This window comes from Parasteatoda tepidariorum, chromosome 7, assembly GCF_982258835.1.
Source record: "Parasteatoda tepidariorum strain Cologne lab strain chromosome 7, Ptep-v5.0, whole genome shotgun sequence".
NCBI lineage: Eukaryota > Metazoa > Arthropoda > Arachnida > Araneae > Theridiidae > Parasteatoda > Parasteatoda tepidariorum.
The window spans coordinates 37,914,104-37,933,235 of NC_141761.1; the positions used below are offsets into that span (position 1 = coordinate 37,914,104).

At 33.0% G+C, this 19,132-nt stretch overlaps 1 protein-coding gene across 1 annotated transcript; it reads left to right on the forward strand.

Moving 5' to 3' along the window:
• The first annotated feature begins 5,406 nt into the window (after positions 1–5,406).
• On the forward strand, positions 5,407–9,954 carry LOC147807020 (uncharacterized). Its single transcript, XM_087168751.1, has one exon. It carries the CDS (start codon positions 5,407–5,409, stop codon positions 9,952–9,954), a length of 4,548 nt encoding a protein of 1,515 aa, XP_087024877.1.
• Positions 9,955–19,132: the final 9,178 nt, after the last annotated feature.

Sequence of the window (19,132 nt, forward strand, 5' to 3'; positions counted from 1 at the left end):
TTAACTTTGAGATGTTATGTTCAGTTATTACTTGCATAACTCAATAATTTCTACAGGTTATGGGCCCAGCAAGCTATTTATGCGAAGTTAAAATAATGAAATAATTGAGTTTGGCGATAGTTAAGCGGAAGTGTTAGTGCTAAGTTAATTCATATTCCGAAAGTCAGCAATTGCAGTTAGTTTAAGTAATGGATCAAGGAAAAATCCAAGTGAAACCATTAAGTGGTAAAAGTGATTGGGCAATTTGGAAATACAGAATTAAGTTTGTTTTGAATTATCATGCAGATGCTCTGGAAGTTGTTGAAGGAAAGATGTACAAGCCAGAACTGCCTGAGCCAACAGCTTCTGAAACTATCAAAAAGAAATATAAGGATGATCTCAGAGAATTTAATAAGGCAAATAATTGTGCTATGATGGTGTTAACCAACTCCATGACAGAAGACACATTACAAAAGGTAATGAGATTTAATAGCGCAAGAGAAGTTTGGCTGGAACTTCAGAAAATTTTTGAAGATTCTTCTGACAACCAGCTCTATAGCATTTGTCTTCAATTCTTTAAATTTAGTTGGTCAGATGATGATATGTCAGCTCATTTATCAAAGCTCAAAAATTTATGGAATGATTTAAATAGTGGTCTTGAGAGTAAAAGTGAAAACCGGCTACCAGAAATGTTGTTAATTTGCAAAATTTTGGACACTCTTCCTCTCAATTATCGTACCTTTAAATCAAGTTGGCTACTTTTGAATGATGAAAAAAGAACTCTAGATGAACTAACAACACAGTTGTGTACTCATGAAAGAGAGATAAAGAAAGATTCAAGTTTTAGTGAATCATTAAATCAAGAAGCATTAGAAGCAAAAGTAACTAGAGCCAAGCCGATTTTTAAAAGTAAAAGACATCTTGGAAAGTGCAACTACTGTCATCAAAATGGTCACTGGGTGAAAAATTGTCGAAAGTGGATTGCCGATGGTAGGCCAGCTAAGCCAAAGCAAAATGAGAAATTTCAAGATAGAGATAATGTTATAGCAAATAATTCATTATTAGCTCTTCACGAAGAAGTTTTTTCATTTGAAGAAAGCAGCTACGATTGGTTTATAGATAATGGTGCTTCAAAACATGTCACCAATAATAGTAAATTTTTCGCCAGTTTTGAAGTTTTTGAATCCCCTCATGGGATTACTGCTGCAAGTGGTAAGGTACTACCAGCTATAGGCAGAGGCACTTTAAAGATTATGACAAAAGTTAATGGTGAGAGACAATTTAAAGAACTTAAAGAAGTTTGGTTAGTCCCAGATATTAAGAAAAATTTATTTTCAGTACTAGCAGCACAGGATAGAAACGAAAACAGTAAATTCGTATCAACAACGGAAGAATGTTGGTTAAAAATTGGTAACAAAACTGTACTCTATGGTACAAGAAATGTAAGAGGTGGTTTATATAAGGCACATATGCAAGTTCTTATTCCAAACAATCCAGTGGAAGTGAACTTAGTTACCACAAGTGATTCCATTCTGCAATTATATCATGAGCGCTGGGGACACCAAGACAAACGTCATGTAAAGAATGTTCTTGAAAAGCAAATGGAACTTAAAGTGGAATTTAACAATCAATTCTGTGAAGCATGTATATACGGTAAAGCTCATCGATTAAAATTTGGTAATAGACAGAAGACCAAAAGCCCAGGAGAGCTTATCTCAACAGATGTCTGTGGACCTTTTGATCAATCATTTAAAAAGTATCGTTATTTTGTAGTTTTTAAAGATCATTTTACTAAATTTCGCTATGTATTTTATCTTCATAAGAAATCAGAAGTTACCCAAGCTCTTGAAAATATGTTAGCACATGCCAAAAATCTAGGGCACAATATCAAGGAGATCTTGAGTGATAATGGAGGAGAATTCGATAATGAAAATGTGAGAAGAATCTTGCATAAAGGTGGAATTATTCAAAGACTAACAGCTCCTTATACGCCTCAGCAGAATGGCGGCAGTGAGCGAGAGAATAGGACTTTAGTAGAAATGGCAAGAACTTTGAGGAATTCCAATTCAGAAATAAATTTTCCTTCATCATTATGGGCAGAACTGATAAATACGTCTGTGTACATATTAAACAGAACAGGAAAAAGTTCATTACCAAACATAAGTCCTTATGAACTATGGATGGGGCAAAAACCCAGAATAAAACATATGCGAATAGTAGGATCATCATGCTATGTCCATATACCAAGACAGAAGCGTAGAAAAATGGATAAGAAAGCAATAAAAGGTTATCTATTGGGATATGATGGTGATGAAAGATATCGTATCTGGATAAAGGAAAACAATAATGTTATCTGTTCTCGAGATGTAATATTTGATGAGAAACTTCTAACTAATTGCGAAGATTCTGCTGTAATACCTTTAATTGATACAACGAGTAAGTTACCTACAGAAGCTGAAAATGAGGGAAAGCTTGATCAAAATTACTTAAAAGAGAAAATGAGTTCAGAAAATGAAAGTGAAGATAGAGAAAATTTATTTACCATGAAACTGAGAAATCGCAGTGAACTAAAACAGCCTAAAAGTTTTGAAGACTATGTAATGGCAGCTGAAAGCTTCATATCAGATTCAAATGAGCCAGAGTCATACGAAGAAGCTATCAATTGCAAAGAACACAATTGTTGGATAAAAGCAATGGATGCTGAAATGAAATCACTAAAAGAAAACCAAACATGGATATTAACACCTTTACCAGAGAAAGCTAAGGCTTTGCCTTGTAAGTGGGTGTTTCGTATCAAGAAAAATCCTGACGGTACTATAGATAAGTATAAAGCAAGACTTGTGATTAAAGGATTTAATCAAAGAAAGGGTATTGATTACAATCAAACTTTTAGTCCAGTTACTAAGTTAGGAACTGTACGTTCAATAATAAGTATTGCAGCTTGTCAGAACATGCATCTTACGAAATTTGATGTATCAACTGCCTTTTTATATGGTGATTTAGAGGAAACCATTTACATTTATCAACCTGAAGGTTACACTAATGGCACCAACGATGTATGCAAACTCAAGAAAAGTTTGTATGGCCTTAAACAAGCTCCTCGTTGTTGGCATAAATGTTTTGGTAGATTCCTGTTAAACCTTGGCTTTAATGTTAATGAAGCGGATCAGTGTTTGTTTATTCGGGAGAAAGAAGATAAAAAGCTACTCATAGCTCTCTATGTAGATGATGGACTAGTTGCTGCTACTCACGAAGAAGAGTCAAGAGACTTCATAAATCAGTTGAAAGCTCAGTTCAAAATTACAAGCAAGCCAGCATCATATTTTTTAGGAGTAGAAATTTATAGACTTGATGATGGAAGCATTAAACTTGGACAAGAAGCTTATGCCACAAAGATACTACAGCGGTTTGGTATGAGTAATTGTAGGCCAGTTCATACACCCATTTTGAAAGAGGAAGAAACATGCACTACTGAAGAAGAAAATAAAACAGTATTTCCTTATCGTGAAGCTGTCGGTGCATTAATGTATCTTATGATGGGCACTAGACCTGACTTGGCATACGCTATTAGCGTTTTGTCACGTAAATTAGAAAATCCTGCCAAAGAAGATTTTATCAAAGTAAAACGTGTATTTCGATACATTGCGAGTTCCAAGCAAAAATGTATTATTTATAAATCAGGCTACAAACCCGGAATTCTAGAATGTTTTAGTGATGCTGACTTTGGAGGCTGCTTGAAGACAGGAAGATCGACGAGTGGAGTTTTAGTTTTGCATGCAGGTGGGGCTATATCTTGGTTAAGTCAGCGTCAAACTATGGTTGCAATATCAACCACAGAGGCTGAGATAGTTGCTGCAAATGAAGTCGCGAAAGAATTAATTTGGCTTAAAAGACTCTTCAATGGAATTTCCTCCTTGACAGAAGTGCCAACAATTTTTGTTGATAATAGTGCAGCTGTCAGATTGGCTCAAAATCCCGAGTTTCATCGTAGAACGAAGCACATCAGTATAAAACATTTCTTCATTCGTGAAAAGGTTCTAGAAGAAGAAATTAGTGTGCAGCAGATCTCAACGGAGGTGCAAACTGCAGATATATTGACGAAGCCCTTGCCTAAGCCAAGACTTTTAAAGCTATGTGAAAAGATGGGACTCTTATGAACTCTTAACATTTAAGTGTTACTTAGAAATTAGTAGTTTAGTTTTTTTTTTCTTTTTAACAAGGGAAAGTATTGATGTAGATGTGTTAATAAGAAAGAAAAAACATTGGTATTTACATATTTAGAAAAGCTGGGAGCACATCAGCACTACTAATTTAACTTTCACCTATGAAGCCCGTGCTCTTTATTATTTTTATATATATTACGATCATCGTTCCATTTTGTTTCTTTTTGTAGTATACTCAATAAATCATTAGTTTAACTTTGAGATGTTATGTTCAGTTATTACTTGCATAACTCAATAATTTCTACACTTAGCACTTAGCTAACTTTTTTTTACTTTAATGCATAACGATTCCCAAATAAACTATCATTGACCTCTATAATATTATTGGTGTTTTATTACGTTTTTCTCACCAAATTAGTACTTTATCTCCCTTAATTTCACTTTTGAGTTCAAAACTTTTTTTAATATCAGTTGATTTAAAATTATTTAGTTTTATGGTAACACGTTTTAAAGCATAACTATAAACAAAATAAACAAGCGGTTTTAAATAACCTTAAAAATATTAATACGCTTTTATATATATCGATGTACGATTTTTTTTCTGATTATCCTATAGTTGAGGTTAACGTCGTTTGCAGAGATAAGTTGACAAATCTGGTAGCTCTCCATTCTCAGAGAAAAATCTTTTGCACCGAAATGGCTGATAAGTCGGTATCTCTAATTCATGTGTTCTAATTAAGATAACCTGGCAGAACGAGAAAAAAATAAGTAATACAGCACAATACGAAGCACATTAAATAAATTTTTTGAATTAGAGCTATAAGCTACTTTTTAAATACGTTATACCGATATAAAAATAAATTTGATACCTATTAAAACTGCCCCAATTACCATGATACCAGTTGTTGTGACTCAAACGATATTTATTTTGTATTTCCATGACAACGAGATATATAATGTTTGGTAATCTGGCAACAAGACAATTGTTGTGTTCTAAATTTACGTTGCGTTAAGGAGTTACGTTAGAATTTGTTACTCTCTGGAAATATGTGTTTACGTTCTTTATAATATATTAATTCTTCTGTAAATAACATTTATGTGCCGTCTTATATGTTTTAATAAACCATTGGAAAACGTATATCAGCTTCTTAGTTAGAACATTTGGCGTCCGTGAAAGGTACCATTCCTATTATTATTATTACGAATTTGGTTTCTATTGTTACGTTTACTAAAAACTGTTGTACGTTTATTAAAAATTGATAAAATGGAAGCATTAAAACTACAGCGGAAAACTTTAAGAACGGCGTTTACGAATTTTACGAAGGTTATTTCTACAGAAATTAATAAACAAGAAGTTAATACGCATATTCTACAAGAATTTAGTTCTCAGTTATCCGATAAATTTCAAAGATTAGAATTAATACAGAATTCTATTACGGAAATATTATTAAAGGATATTACAAACGATAGTGAAAAAGAATACGTAAAAGAGTTTAGTGAGGCTGAAAACTATAGAGATCAATATCTTTCATTTAAATCAAAATTAGAACGTCTCGAAAATAGTGTTGGCGTAATTGCAGAAAACGCGCCAAATAACAGAAAGTATCGTCTGCCAAAGCTGGAACTTCAAAAATTTAACGGCGATATTAAATATTTTTTGGGATTTTGGAGCCAGTTTTCCAGAATACATGAAGATAAGGAAATGCCATCGGAAGACAAATTCCAATATTTAATACAAGCTATAACTCCTGGCTCTAGAGCAGCTAGCTTAATAGAGAGTTTCCCTCCAACGGCTCAAAATTATCCCAAAGCGATTGAGCTCCTTAAAGAAAGATTTGGCAGAAATGATCTGTTAGTGCAGGTTTATGTTCGAGAGTTGCTAAAATTAGTTGTTAAGAATGCTGTCTGTGGAAAGAAAAGTGAAGATTTGACAAATTTGTACGATCAACTTGAGTCACACTTACGAGCCCTGGACACATTAGGTAGATCTAAAGAAAAGTTTGCTGATTTTTTATCACCTTTAGTAGAATCATGTCTTCCTGAAGATGTTTTAAGAGCCTGGGAGAGACATAGAATGTCTTCCACACCAGCTACTAACGATGTTGTTTCTGAGAGCAGCCAAAGGTCTCTTGAACAACTTATGAACTTTTTACGACAGGAAGTCAATGGCGAAGAGATGATAAAATTAGCTAGATCAGGATTTGGAGCTCCAACAAAAAGTAAGAAAGAAAATACAAATTTTGTTAAAAATGATATACCATCCGCTTCTTCTCTTATATCTTCGACATACGAAAAACACCAATGCGTCTTCTGTGATAATTCACATCTCAGTCAAGATTGTGGAAGAGCCAGTCAACTGACTAGAGAAGACAAGAAGATGGTGGTAATACATAAGGGACTTTGCTTAGTTTGTTTGAAAGGTGGACATATACCCCGAAAGTGCCGCAGTAAAGTTCAGTGTATAATATGTTCAAAGAGACATTATGCAGTTTTATGTCCTGAACTACCACTTGTAAATAATAATGCATCTTTTAAACCAATTAAGAAAGAAGAAAGAAGGTCCCCCAATACCGCTCGAAAGGAAGAGAGTGCATCAACTCTATTTATAGCTCCATCGACTCCAAAGGCAATTTATTTGAAAACACTACTTGTACGATTACGAAATAAAGATCGAAGCCAATACGTACGCATTCTATTAGATGACGGCTCTCAACGATCTTACATTGAAAAAAGTTTAGCTCAAGAACTTGGTCTTTCTTCTTCAGGGAAAGAAATACTTTCACAGGGTTTATTTGGAGGACGACAAACTCCTGAAGCAGTGCACGACCGTTATGATGTCAGTGTAGAAAAAACTGATGGAACTTTTTCATGTACAGTCTCTGTTTTAGATCAGCCAAAAATATGCTCTCCATTGCCCAGAGTACGCGACAAAAATTTATTAGCGGAACTTAAGAGTCATGATATTGTTTTGACTGACATTGGGAAAGAGACTCCACCCATTAGACTGTTATTGGGAGCTGACGAAATCGGAAAACTGCTGACTGGAAGAGTCCAGGTTCTTAAATCGGGTGTATCTGCTATTGAGACGAGACTAGGTTGGAGCGTTTTATGCAGTGTAAGGAAGAATACTGCAATTGGTATGGTCTCCTTTTGTCTACAAAACTCAGAAATTCCGAAAATTTGGGAACTCGAATGTTTAGGTATAAAGGATCCTATCGAAAGCAAAACCAAAAACTTGTTGGAAGAGGAGACATTTATGCACTTTCAAGAAACCGCGAAGGTAGCTAAAGAAATTATGAAGGGTGGAAAATTTGAACTGAGATGTTGGGCTCATAATGGAGTCAAACAAGAAGATCAAAGCGTTCTTGGATTGAAATGCTACACACTTACAGATGAGCTATATTGCGTCAGCCCAAAAGTTGATGTTATATCCAATGAAGCAATCACTAAGAGAAAATTACTTTCAATTATCAACAGCATTTATGATCCTATAGGGTTTATTTCTCCTACCACACTTTTGCCCAAAATACTACTCCAAGAAGCCTGGGTGAATAAATTGGATTGGGACACAGAATTGCCATTGGACATGCAGCGACGCTTTCAAAAATGGGTCAAACATATCAAACTATTTGAACAATGTCGAATTCCTCGTAGAATGTTACACTCCCCTCTCCGAAAGACCAGTTTGCGCATTTTTTCTGATGCCTCTGCTCATGGTTACGCCTGCTGTGCCTTTCTACGTTGCGAAATGGAAGAGGAAGTTAAGGTTTCTCTAGTTTTTTCAAAAAGTAGAATAGCCCCTGTTCCAAAGCCTACAATTCCGCGGTTAGAACTTCTAGGAGCAGTAATTGCTGCTCGAATGGCAAAAACTAGAGTAGAAGCATTGCAATTTCCCATAGAAAAATATTTCTGGACAGATTCTATGGTTGTACTTGGATGGATTGTCAATAAAGAACCCTGGAATACTTTTGTAGGCAATCGAGTCAAGGAAATTCGAGAATTGACTAATATAGAAGATTGGAGGCATGTCTCTGGGGAAATCAACCCGACTGATATACCTTCCCGCCCTTGTGACCGGTATGAACTCGTGCGAAGTCAATGGTGGGAGGGTCCGAAATGGTTACGGGAAAATCAAGATGTTTGGCCGCATTCTGAGCTGACCCTACCAGAAGAAGCACTGTCGGAAAGACGCAAAACCGTGTCCATGAATCTCAACGTTGAGGCAGAGGAGAAATTTGGAGATAAATTTTTATACTTCTCCAGCTATGCGAGAATTATTCGTACCACTGCTTGGGTTTTAAGGTTTATAAACAACATGAAACCGATGTCTACTAAACTGATGCAAGCACTCTCAGGTGAAGAGATTAAAAAGGCTGAAGAATCATTAATAAAAATTATACAATCCGAATGGCCTTCAGGAATACGCGAAAGTTACAGTCGGTCCATGAGAATTTATGAACATGAAGGAATTTTGAAGGTTGAATCCAAACTCATCCTAGGTGAAGATCCGGAAGATTTTGTGCGGCCGATTGTTTTACCTGACCATCCTATAACTAGACGAATGATTGAATATTTTCACAAGAAATACCATCATACCGGCGTACAAGCCACTCTAACTCATCTGAGAGAGCGTTTCTGGATTCCACAAGGCAGGAAAGTAGTTAGAAACGTACTCCAAAAATGTGTGATTTGCAAGAAGCAATCATCAAAGGCAATTATTCCAGAACCATCACCCCTTCCTGTCGATCGAGTTAAACGCGTTGCAGCTTTTCAAGTGACTGGAGCTGATTTGACAGGCCCGTTATTTCTAAAGGGAGGAGATAAAGCATGGATAGTGATTTTCACTTGCGCTATTTATCGCTCTATCCACCTGGAATTAATAACAGCCCTTACCACCGAAGCTTTTTTGCAATCTTTGCGACGATTTTTTGCCAGGAGAGATAGATGCAGTGTTTTATACACAGACAATGGAACGAACTTTCTAGGAGCTTCAAGAGCGTTGAAATCTCTCGACTGGGAAAATATTGCAGCTGAATGTGCTGTAGAAAACATAAAATGGCATTTCAATCCGCCAACAGCTTCGTGGTATGGAGGTTGGTGGGAGAGGATGGTTCGCACCGTAAAGCAACTACTTAAGAAAAGCTTAGGCCGCGCTTGTATCACGTATGAAGAAATGACTACGTTGCTCTGTGAATGTGAGAGCGTGGTCAATGGACGTCCTCTCACATATGTGTCAGATGACCCCAATGAGTTAAAACCTCTCACACCTTCACACTTTATCCAAGATATCAAAGGAAATGAAACAGTAGATTTAGACATCATAGATGCTAAACATCTTCGAAAACGCATTCGCTATTTACAAAGTTTACGAGATCAGTTGCGACAGCGATTTAAGGAAGAGTACTTGGCTGAACTCGTGCGATGTCAAAAAACCTCGAATCAGAAAAAACTGGCTCCAGGAGATATTGTTCTCATTGGTTCGGATGACAAAAAGCGTCTGAATTGGCCATTGGGACGAGTTATGGAACTTTTTCCTGGTAAAGATAACATCCAACGAATAGCAAGGGTGCGTATAGCAAATCGAGAAATCATCCGTCCAGTGCAACGCATTTACCCTTTAGAGATGAACGAATCAGAAGTTTGCAGGGAGGTTCCTGAATCATCCGAGAATGTAACCGTTGATTCAGGCGATAAGAGAATATTTATTCCTGAATTATCTCAAAAGGCTTCAGAACAAGACACTTTTCAATGCAGTAATAAACGAACTCGTTATGGACGACGCATTGTTCCCTTGAATAGACTGGACTTATAAACTTTATTAGAGACTTTAATTCTATTTTATTTCAGCTTGGATAAATTTATTGTTTATACTGTCAAAGGGTAAGTTCTTTTTATTTTTGTATTGCTCTAGAACCAGTTTAGCGGCAATACAAAAGGTGGGAGGATGTTGTGACTCAAACGATATTTATTTTGTATTTCCATGACAACGAGATATATAATGTTTGGTAATCTGGCAACAAGACAATTGTTGTGTTCTAAATTTACGTTGCGTTAAGGAGTTACGTTAGAATTTGTTACTCTCTGGAAATATGTGTTTACGTTCTTTATAATATATTAATTCTTCTGTAAATAACATTTATGTGCCGTCTTATATGTTTTAATAAACCATTGGAAAACGTATATCAGCTTCTTAGTTAGAACACCAGTAGTGTCTATTATCGAAATTGGGTATTATTGGTGTCTGTAATAGAAAGGCGACTTCATACGGTTCCCCGTACAGAATAAGTGTAGAGTCTATCGTTCACCCGCAATCTTGTATACAGACACATACACAAATAATTCTATTATTTGTGTATGTTATTAATCTATTATTATTAATCTATTATTAATCTATAATAATTATTAATCTATTATTAATCTATAATAATAATTAATAAAAAAATAGTGTATTATATGTAAGGATTGCACAAATTCAAGACTTAGGTCAGTTAAAATTTCAACCTCTGGGTCTCAATATTAAGGAAAAAAAGCTTTAAATAGAAAAACTTTTTTCGTCTAACGAAGTTACATATAAATGTTAGGCTTAAGTCTATTTTAATTGCTAGTTGAACGCGTCAAATAATTGTAAAGACTAATTTTGACTTTTTAAAAGTTTTTTTTTCCTTTATTGTTTACTGCTTTAGATCTGTGTATTCTTTTAACTTAGAAGATTATAACAGTTAAAATTTCGTTTCATTTTAGAGAAAAACCCTTTCAAATGAAATTCGTTGGTTCGCATAATTAATAATGGAAAACAAGTACTCAGTTTGATTTTGACAAAATTTTTGATTTAATTTATCATCCATTTAAGAAAAACATTGAGGTAAATCGCATATTTGTTTGTTTTTGTTTCTTTTATTGATATCATAAACAGTGCTAAACATTCCTAATAAGGAAATCCCCACGATACCATGCGAACAACTAAGGAACAGGAATTCATGATGGAACCACTGGCAACTAAATAATCTATAATAATAAATTAACAGTTTCTCCGTCTGTGTATGTCTCTCTCTTATAACTTACGAACCATTGATTCTATTATCCCAAAATTTAGACTGCGGCTGATAATGGGAAACTTTACCATCAATCCTAAAATTTGTTCAAAATTTTACTTCATAAAATTTTACTCAAGTACTTTGTGCTGTAGAGCCGTTTGAAAAATTAACTTTTCGCATAGGTAAAAGATTAGACATTTTAAATAAAATTATTGAAGCGCTTAAGATGATGATGAATGACGGGTATTTTTGATGGTGTCTATTTTTTCAAATAAATTAAAGGTAACATTGGTGGTATTTGATAGCTTATATCTTTATTTGATGCAGAAAGTAGTTTATTGTTCGTTCGTTAATATTTAATTATTTTTTTATCCGTTCTGCTAGATAAACTAAATGGTCAATTTAAAGTTGGTGGAGTTATGCTCAGTATGTTACCATAATATTATGATAACTTAACATATCGCCCAACTAATATTGACACTTACTGATTAATTAAATTTGCTAATAAGTTGTAGCGGAGGCCAATATGCGCCAAAATACAGCGCCACCTATAATTAATTTTTTATATTATTTATTTTTTTATTATTTTATTACTGTACCACTGAATGCCAACTTCTATAGTTTTTAGTTTTACTTCTCTGATGTGAAATAAATATACAGCAATCAGAGCTCATATAAATCTTTTTAGGCTAAATTAAGCCTTACCTATTGACACGCAGTGCTATAAGCGAAAGCAGAGAGCACACCGCACTTTACTATACTCAATACTAAATGTATAGTTCTTTTTCCTGGTGTTTTCTAGTACGTCAATTTTTATCCATTTACACGTAAATGCAAGCAAAGATAATTTAATTTTTTTTGAACGAAAAAGAAAACTTCATTGGGAACAAAAACAAACACATGAATACAAAGAATACAGCATATTCGTCGCCAGGAGGAAAATCCTGTCCAGGCGACTAAGAAAGGTAACATAAGAAATTCATTTGGATTGGCACAAGACTGGTATAAAAAATCAAATGCTTTCTTTAAATTGAAAAACCCTTTTCCTGAAGTTTTCCTTTACCTTCTTAAGTAATAATAGAAATAAAAAAACTATGCTTACTAAATAACAAAATTACTGGAGAATGGCAGTAAAAAATCACCATACTATTATTGATACCAACCCTGCTTAATTATTATTGGTAATATGCATTAATTGAAAAGAAAATCAGCTAAGTACTAAAAAGCAAAGTAAATGGAGAAAAATTAGTTATTTATTAATTAGAACCGTAAAAATACGCCCGACTTTAATTGAAGCCAATTACGCTTAATTATTGTTTTATTACAGATTAATTGAAATAAAAGAAAACAACTAAGTAGTAAAAACCTAAGTTAATAAAGAAAATATACTTATTCTTTTTGACGAACCGTGAAAATTCACCATATTATTATTGATCTCAATGCGTAATTAATTTCGGTAATGAGTATCAATTGAAATGCAAAATGAGCTAAAAATAATAAATAAATAATAATAAATAAATAATAACAAATAAGATAAAAATAATAAAAATCATTAAATTAAAAGAATAGTGCGTGGAGTCCCTCCGCGCTGAAAAAGTTGAACTTCGTAACCTGCGACGTTAATTGTAGAAGAATCAGCAGTCGTAGAAGGATCACTAGTTCTATTTAACGACTCTTTTTCCTGCTCCACTTGCTTCCGTGCTCTGTAATCACGGTAATATTGTGCATTTTTCACTCGTTGACCTCTTGAACCAGTGGAAGTGCTTGTGGTTGCCTCATCGTCTCGCCCTGGAAAAATGTAGTTGTATTAATAATGTATGTGAATGCGTCATAATGTAATTTCAGAAGAGAAAACCTAACAATCAATTGATATTCACAAGAGACGTACCTTGACATAACCTTAAATCCGTCGCATTGTCCGTGGGATTGTTTTCACTCATTTTTTACAATTGTTATCCACTAAATTTGAGAATAAAAAATACTACTCTATTAAATTACGTGTGTATTAAAACAAACTAAAAAAATATTTATAGTAAAACAATACTTTTATGACTTTTATTATTTTTATGTTAGTAAGAACCAAAACATTATGGAAATAAATGAGGGAAAGCTTGATCCTACCACGTGATTTCCCGGTCAATAAAAATGTGGCGTTAAACGCAACCTTGGTCGATTGTTATTGTTGTAGTTGTTCATTTACGTCGCACTAGGCTGCACAATAGGCTATTGGCGACGGTCTGGGAAACATCCCTGAGGATGATCCGAAGACATGCCATCACAATTTTGATCCTCTGCAGAGGGGATGGCACCCCTGCTTCGGTTGCCCGACGACCTGCACGCGAAGTTGAGCACTTTACGGTAGAACAGTTTAACGAGGACCAATACCGCACAGCCTCGGTCCCTACGCAGATTGATCCAAGTGGCAGCCTTGTTGGAAGTCGCATAAGAAGTATAACTTCAAAAAAGCAAATTAAATGGAGAGAACATACTTTTTCGTTAAGGGAAATTAGATAAAATAACCATACTAATATTGACGTGTATGGCTCTGTGATAGGTACTTTATCTATGTCACACTAGGGCTGCACAATTGGATATTGGCTACGGTCTGGGTAACATCCCTAAGGATGAACCGAGGACCGGCTATCACAATTTTGTGAGATCACTTCCTAAATTTAGACATAGATCTGCAGGGGAATAGAATTATCTCCAGATCCCTGTACCCATGGTACTGTTCGACATCCGTCCACAGGACGTTCAATCGCATGCGTCGGTGGAACGCGTATCGCATGCACTCGGTGGAAGTCGAGGATCGAACCCAGTCCCCTCTTCACCAAAGTTCGATTCTCTTGCCACTGGTAGACAATAGCGTTAATTAATTGTGGTAATACTCACTACTGCTATTATGGTAACTCTTACTATTTTAGTAAGGAATTGTACTATGGATTTTCCTTAGTTTCAGAAAATATATTTTTAGTAATAGCAAATATGATAAATTAAATTTGAAGTAGGTTATAATTTTAAAAACTGAAGCAATTTGAGTAATATATTGTAACCATGCTAATTATAAATATCTTTCTAAATAATTTTCATCGGAAAAATAAATTCATTTCTTATTTTAACCTATATGATTTAGTCAGAGTTAAACAGACTTAACATTTGCAATTAAAAGCGTATTTTTAGTTTTTTTAAAAAATATTTATTTTTGCTGTATCATGGCTAATTGCCTGACTCTAAAATTTTGTTCTCGAATAATATATTAAAAAAATATTATTCCACATTTTTATTAATTACAGTATCATATTAAAAGAAATATTTTACTTCAGTTATTAATTCCATAAAACATTTCATCATTTTTCTATTCATCTATTTTTCCATAAAAATCGTCAAAATCTATACCTTATGATGTCCATGATGAGTAGATTTGACACACGTACATCACTACAGCTGTAGCAACTGTATTTATTATACAGTTCAGAAGTTAATAGTATGGGTATAGTGATGTCAATAGAACGGAGATTTGATCACGGATATCGACAATAGTGTTGATATTATCATTCAATTATGCTATGATATTATGATTATTCAATTCTGATTTGTATAATATATGGACATACCGATGATGATATCATCCTGATAAGCGTGGGCCAAAACTCATGATATCAAGGAGATCATCTTGTGTAGGGTCCATCCCCGACTGAAAGAAAGTCAAAAGTTGAGCAAGAGGGATCAAAAACCCTTTCCTTTAATCAATAGTTAATGTCTTCAGTAATATTTTTAGCTAGCAGATAATTTTAACTTGTCTATTGATATATTACAATAATTCAACAATTCTTGCAATTTGTGTTCAAAAAAGTTCTTTCTCAGTTACCCATATTTCATTCTTTTAGTCTGCATACTGAATTAGCTAAAAATGCATTGTAAATTTGATGAGCATGTTCGATTAAATAAAGAGTGCAAAAATTCGAAAATTTTTAAGATGCTACTTTGTAAAAAATTGACACTGTGCAAATTAATCCTTTTCAAATTTGATAACACTGAAAAAAAATGGGTGTTCAAATATGCGTAAATAAGATACGTGAAGGATTACAAGCTCAATTTTTATAAAACTGAAGCGTTGCTATAAAAGTTTTAATGATGTTCAATAATGCCAGCAATGTAAATTTCTCATTTATCAGAATGTACCATTCTTTTTATAACATGAAGTGGGAAATTCTGAATTGAATTTCAGGTAAATGACATTTGTTTAAAGCAGAAATGCTTCAAGAATTTCATTTAATGCCTCGAGAAATATTTTAAGATGACATTCCAGAAACACATTAACAAAAATATTTCCAACCAGAAAAATTTTTGTCTTTAGCGAGATTATTGAGAAAATTCACTCTGTTTTAGTTATTTTTTTAAATGTCATACTTTATATATTTATTTCTAAAACACTCAAGGAAAGAGGAAAATGGTTTATATAATATAAGTTATATTAAAAATATCTTATCAACATTAAATAACCGAATACTTCAAAAATTAATGGGCAAACCAAGTTTTCGTCCAGGAGTACTTCAAAAGACGTAATTAAGCAACAAGCATCAAATAAGCAAATTTCATTACTTGATTATGAGTTTGTCTTTGGCAGTAGAGAATTCATAAAAATGTGTGTTAATGAAAATGGGTACAAATTATTTTAAAATGGGTAAAAAAATGCGAACCATTGAATAAAAAATTCTATTTACTAAATTTCATTTACTAAAAAAATAAACAGGTCATACATCCATATTTTAATGCTCAGAATAACTGAAAGAAGCTGATTTAAAGATTTTTATTTGTTTACAGTATTTTACAAATTAAAATGGTTGAAAAACATACCAAATGTACTATAAAATAGGTTGAATTTTGCATTGCTCTTTTTTATGAAAGATAGTTACTTTTTTCACTAATTTTGATTAAAAAATAAGGCAAACGCAATTTTATAAATAAAAAATAGAGCTTAATTTATAGAGATAATCATTGTTTTATTTGACTGAATTGTAACGTGTCAGTAACGTAGCGTAAGAATAAAGTCATAACTACCACGGAAGAAATAATCCCGAGAAATTGAAAGTACAATATACAATGTCCGTAAGACAATTTTATCTGGTTATTAATTACATAAGTATTAAAAATTTGTCACATTCCGAGTGGTCAAACAAGACGCTCTTCCTCATGACGCACCAGAAATGAATCATGAATGCAAAACAGATTTGTCAAATAGAAAACGGAAGGTCCTTAATTTAGAAATAGAAAAGAATGTAATCGCAAAAATAAAAAAAAAATAAAAAAAATAAGTATACCGCAATAGTCATGGGCTACCCATGATGGTCGAAGGAGACAAATTTAGACAGGATCTCCAAGTAGAATGAAAATAATTGTGTAAAACTGATATCGCTGGTTAAAAAATTAAGCATTCATATGGAAGAAATCAAGGCTGTAGGGTACATGTTTCAAACAAAGGGTCTTGGACACGAGACCCAGAAATTCTTGAATCGAAAAATTAATTTTAATACGTAAGTATTTTTTTATCGAATTAGGGTACTTTGAAGACAATAATTCAAGTTTGATGAAATTGCATTGTTCGTAATAAAATCAAATTATCATTCCCCGCATTTTTTTATCACATAACATTGGATGCCCATGTCAATAATTGAACACATTCACAAATCGACATATGCTCGCTGAAGAGAAGTAAATTGCCAGACCATAGTTTAGTTTTCACGAATACAGGTAAGTACATAAATTCCACACGAATATAAAAAAAAACAATACAATGATGATACAAATAAGAAAATGACATTAAAAAAAAAACAAAAGTTAACCTCGTATTTTTAAGTCTCATATATCATTGACGGCATAAGTGTTCAACATCTTAAATCAAATATGCAAAATAAAATAAAATAAAATGAATCTTTTCTTTAAAAAAAACTGTAAACCTCCCCTTTTTAAATTAGCGGCATCACTGTGACGGTGTATTTCTTGACTGCTGCCTAAATAATATGGAAAATAACTCGAGTGCTGGAAAAAAATGCTGGTAAATGGCTAACACGAGGATTAAATACCATCTTGAGTAAGTTCATTTCATTTCCTTAGACTATGCTTGTTCTGATAAAGGCAACAGAATGGTATTTTGAAATGTTTTCGATTAAAAGGGAAAATGATTGTTTGATTTTTTTTTCAAGTTGAACTGCATTCGTTTGAAGAACCCTAAATTATTTTCCTTTAACTTGCTTTAACTTTGATTATTTTCTTCCTTTTTTCATTAGATTATGTAAATTAAATTTTTTCTAAAGTCAGTGTACTTTTACGAAAATAAATTAAATTTATCAGTTAACTGTTTTTCGATTCAAAATGGAGCAATACAAATCAACACACGAAACAGAAATTACTTAAAAATTTGACTTTTATAAAAAAAATTCTTAGGTATACGATTGTTTTTCATCGTTTCTTCTTAGGTATATAATTGTTTTTCAAAAAAAAAAATTCTTTTTCATAATATTTTCTTCTCTGATAGAGTAAAACAGCAAAATCTGTTTTAATATTTTTATAATAAAAATAGAAATACATGACACAGGTATTAAAAGTAAGCACATGATCGCAATTTGAGAATAACTGCATATAAATCTTCACATCAGAGATGACAATTTCGGAATCTGATAACAAACTACTTGACGTAAAATTTTAAACTCAGTATAGTATACGTGAAATATGCATTTCTAAGATAAAGAAGAAACAGTTTTATTATAATCTTCTTGTTTCTTCGTTTGCTGTCAAAGGATGAGAGTGAAATTTGAATTTCAGGTCACAGATGGAAATTGTTGCTCGAATTCTTACGCCGTATGACGTGGAAAAGCTGACAGCTGTAATTCAATATAAATACATTTCACACTGATTTTTTAGCAAAATTGCGCTTTCGTGAAATTCAATCCCGTGTAATACTTTCAGTTACAGGTAAAATATGATAAAAGGTATAGATTTTTTTAAAAAAGAATATCTTTGTTAGTCATGTGCTTCTTAAAAATAAAAACCTATAAGAAGTTCCTAAGTTAAAAGCTCCTCTCTTTTCTAAAAAAAGGTATAAACTTACAAAGAAAGTACACTATTGGAAGAAGTTAATTTATACTCACGATACTATGTCAGATTCTGCAATATTTTTGTTCTTAAATAAATGTAATTTTAAACTGCTTAGAATAATGTTATCTTTTGTTTAAAAATTATATTATTAAATTAAAGGCATTATATATTTTATGAAATAGCTATAAACAAGGCATCCTAAAATGATGTAAATAACATTTGTAAAAAAAATTCAAAAAATATTTGCACATATTCTTGGTATTTTTTAAACAACTTCTGTATAACTTCTGATCAACAGCAATGGCTTAGTGGCTAGGCACTGAGATGAAACTGTAGAGAACTCGAGTATTTCCCCACTGGCGGCTTAAAACCTGGTTCTTGATTGTTGGGTAGCATGTAGGGTAAGCAATAGGGATTAGTGTGCAATGTTGACCACATTGCTCCCATTATGCCTTTAATTTTAAATTTACGAAGTTTTAGCTCTAAAATAGCATGATTGCTTAAATTGGCTACATTTTTCTCCTAGTTTTTTTTACTAGCTATATTATATGGATTTTCATGAGCTTTGTTCTGGAATAAAGTGCATCCATTAAATTTTGTATTTATTCCTTTCAGAACATTTTGGTAAAATTCTGTCATTTTAACTATTTTATTGAAATAATTTGTATAAATTGTGTAAGAAAAGAATTAATGATACTCTCAATAGAAATAGTCAAAATAGCAACTTATGTAGAAAAAGTAAGTTTTAGTGAAGGTTTCAATGGGTTATTGACGGTTTTGGAACAATTCGAAATAAATGTAGTCCAATAAGGCAAAGAATATGATCAAAATGAAAATGAGCTCAGAAATATATACTATACT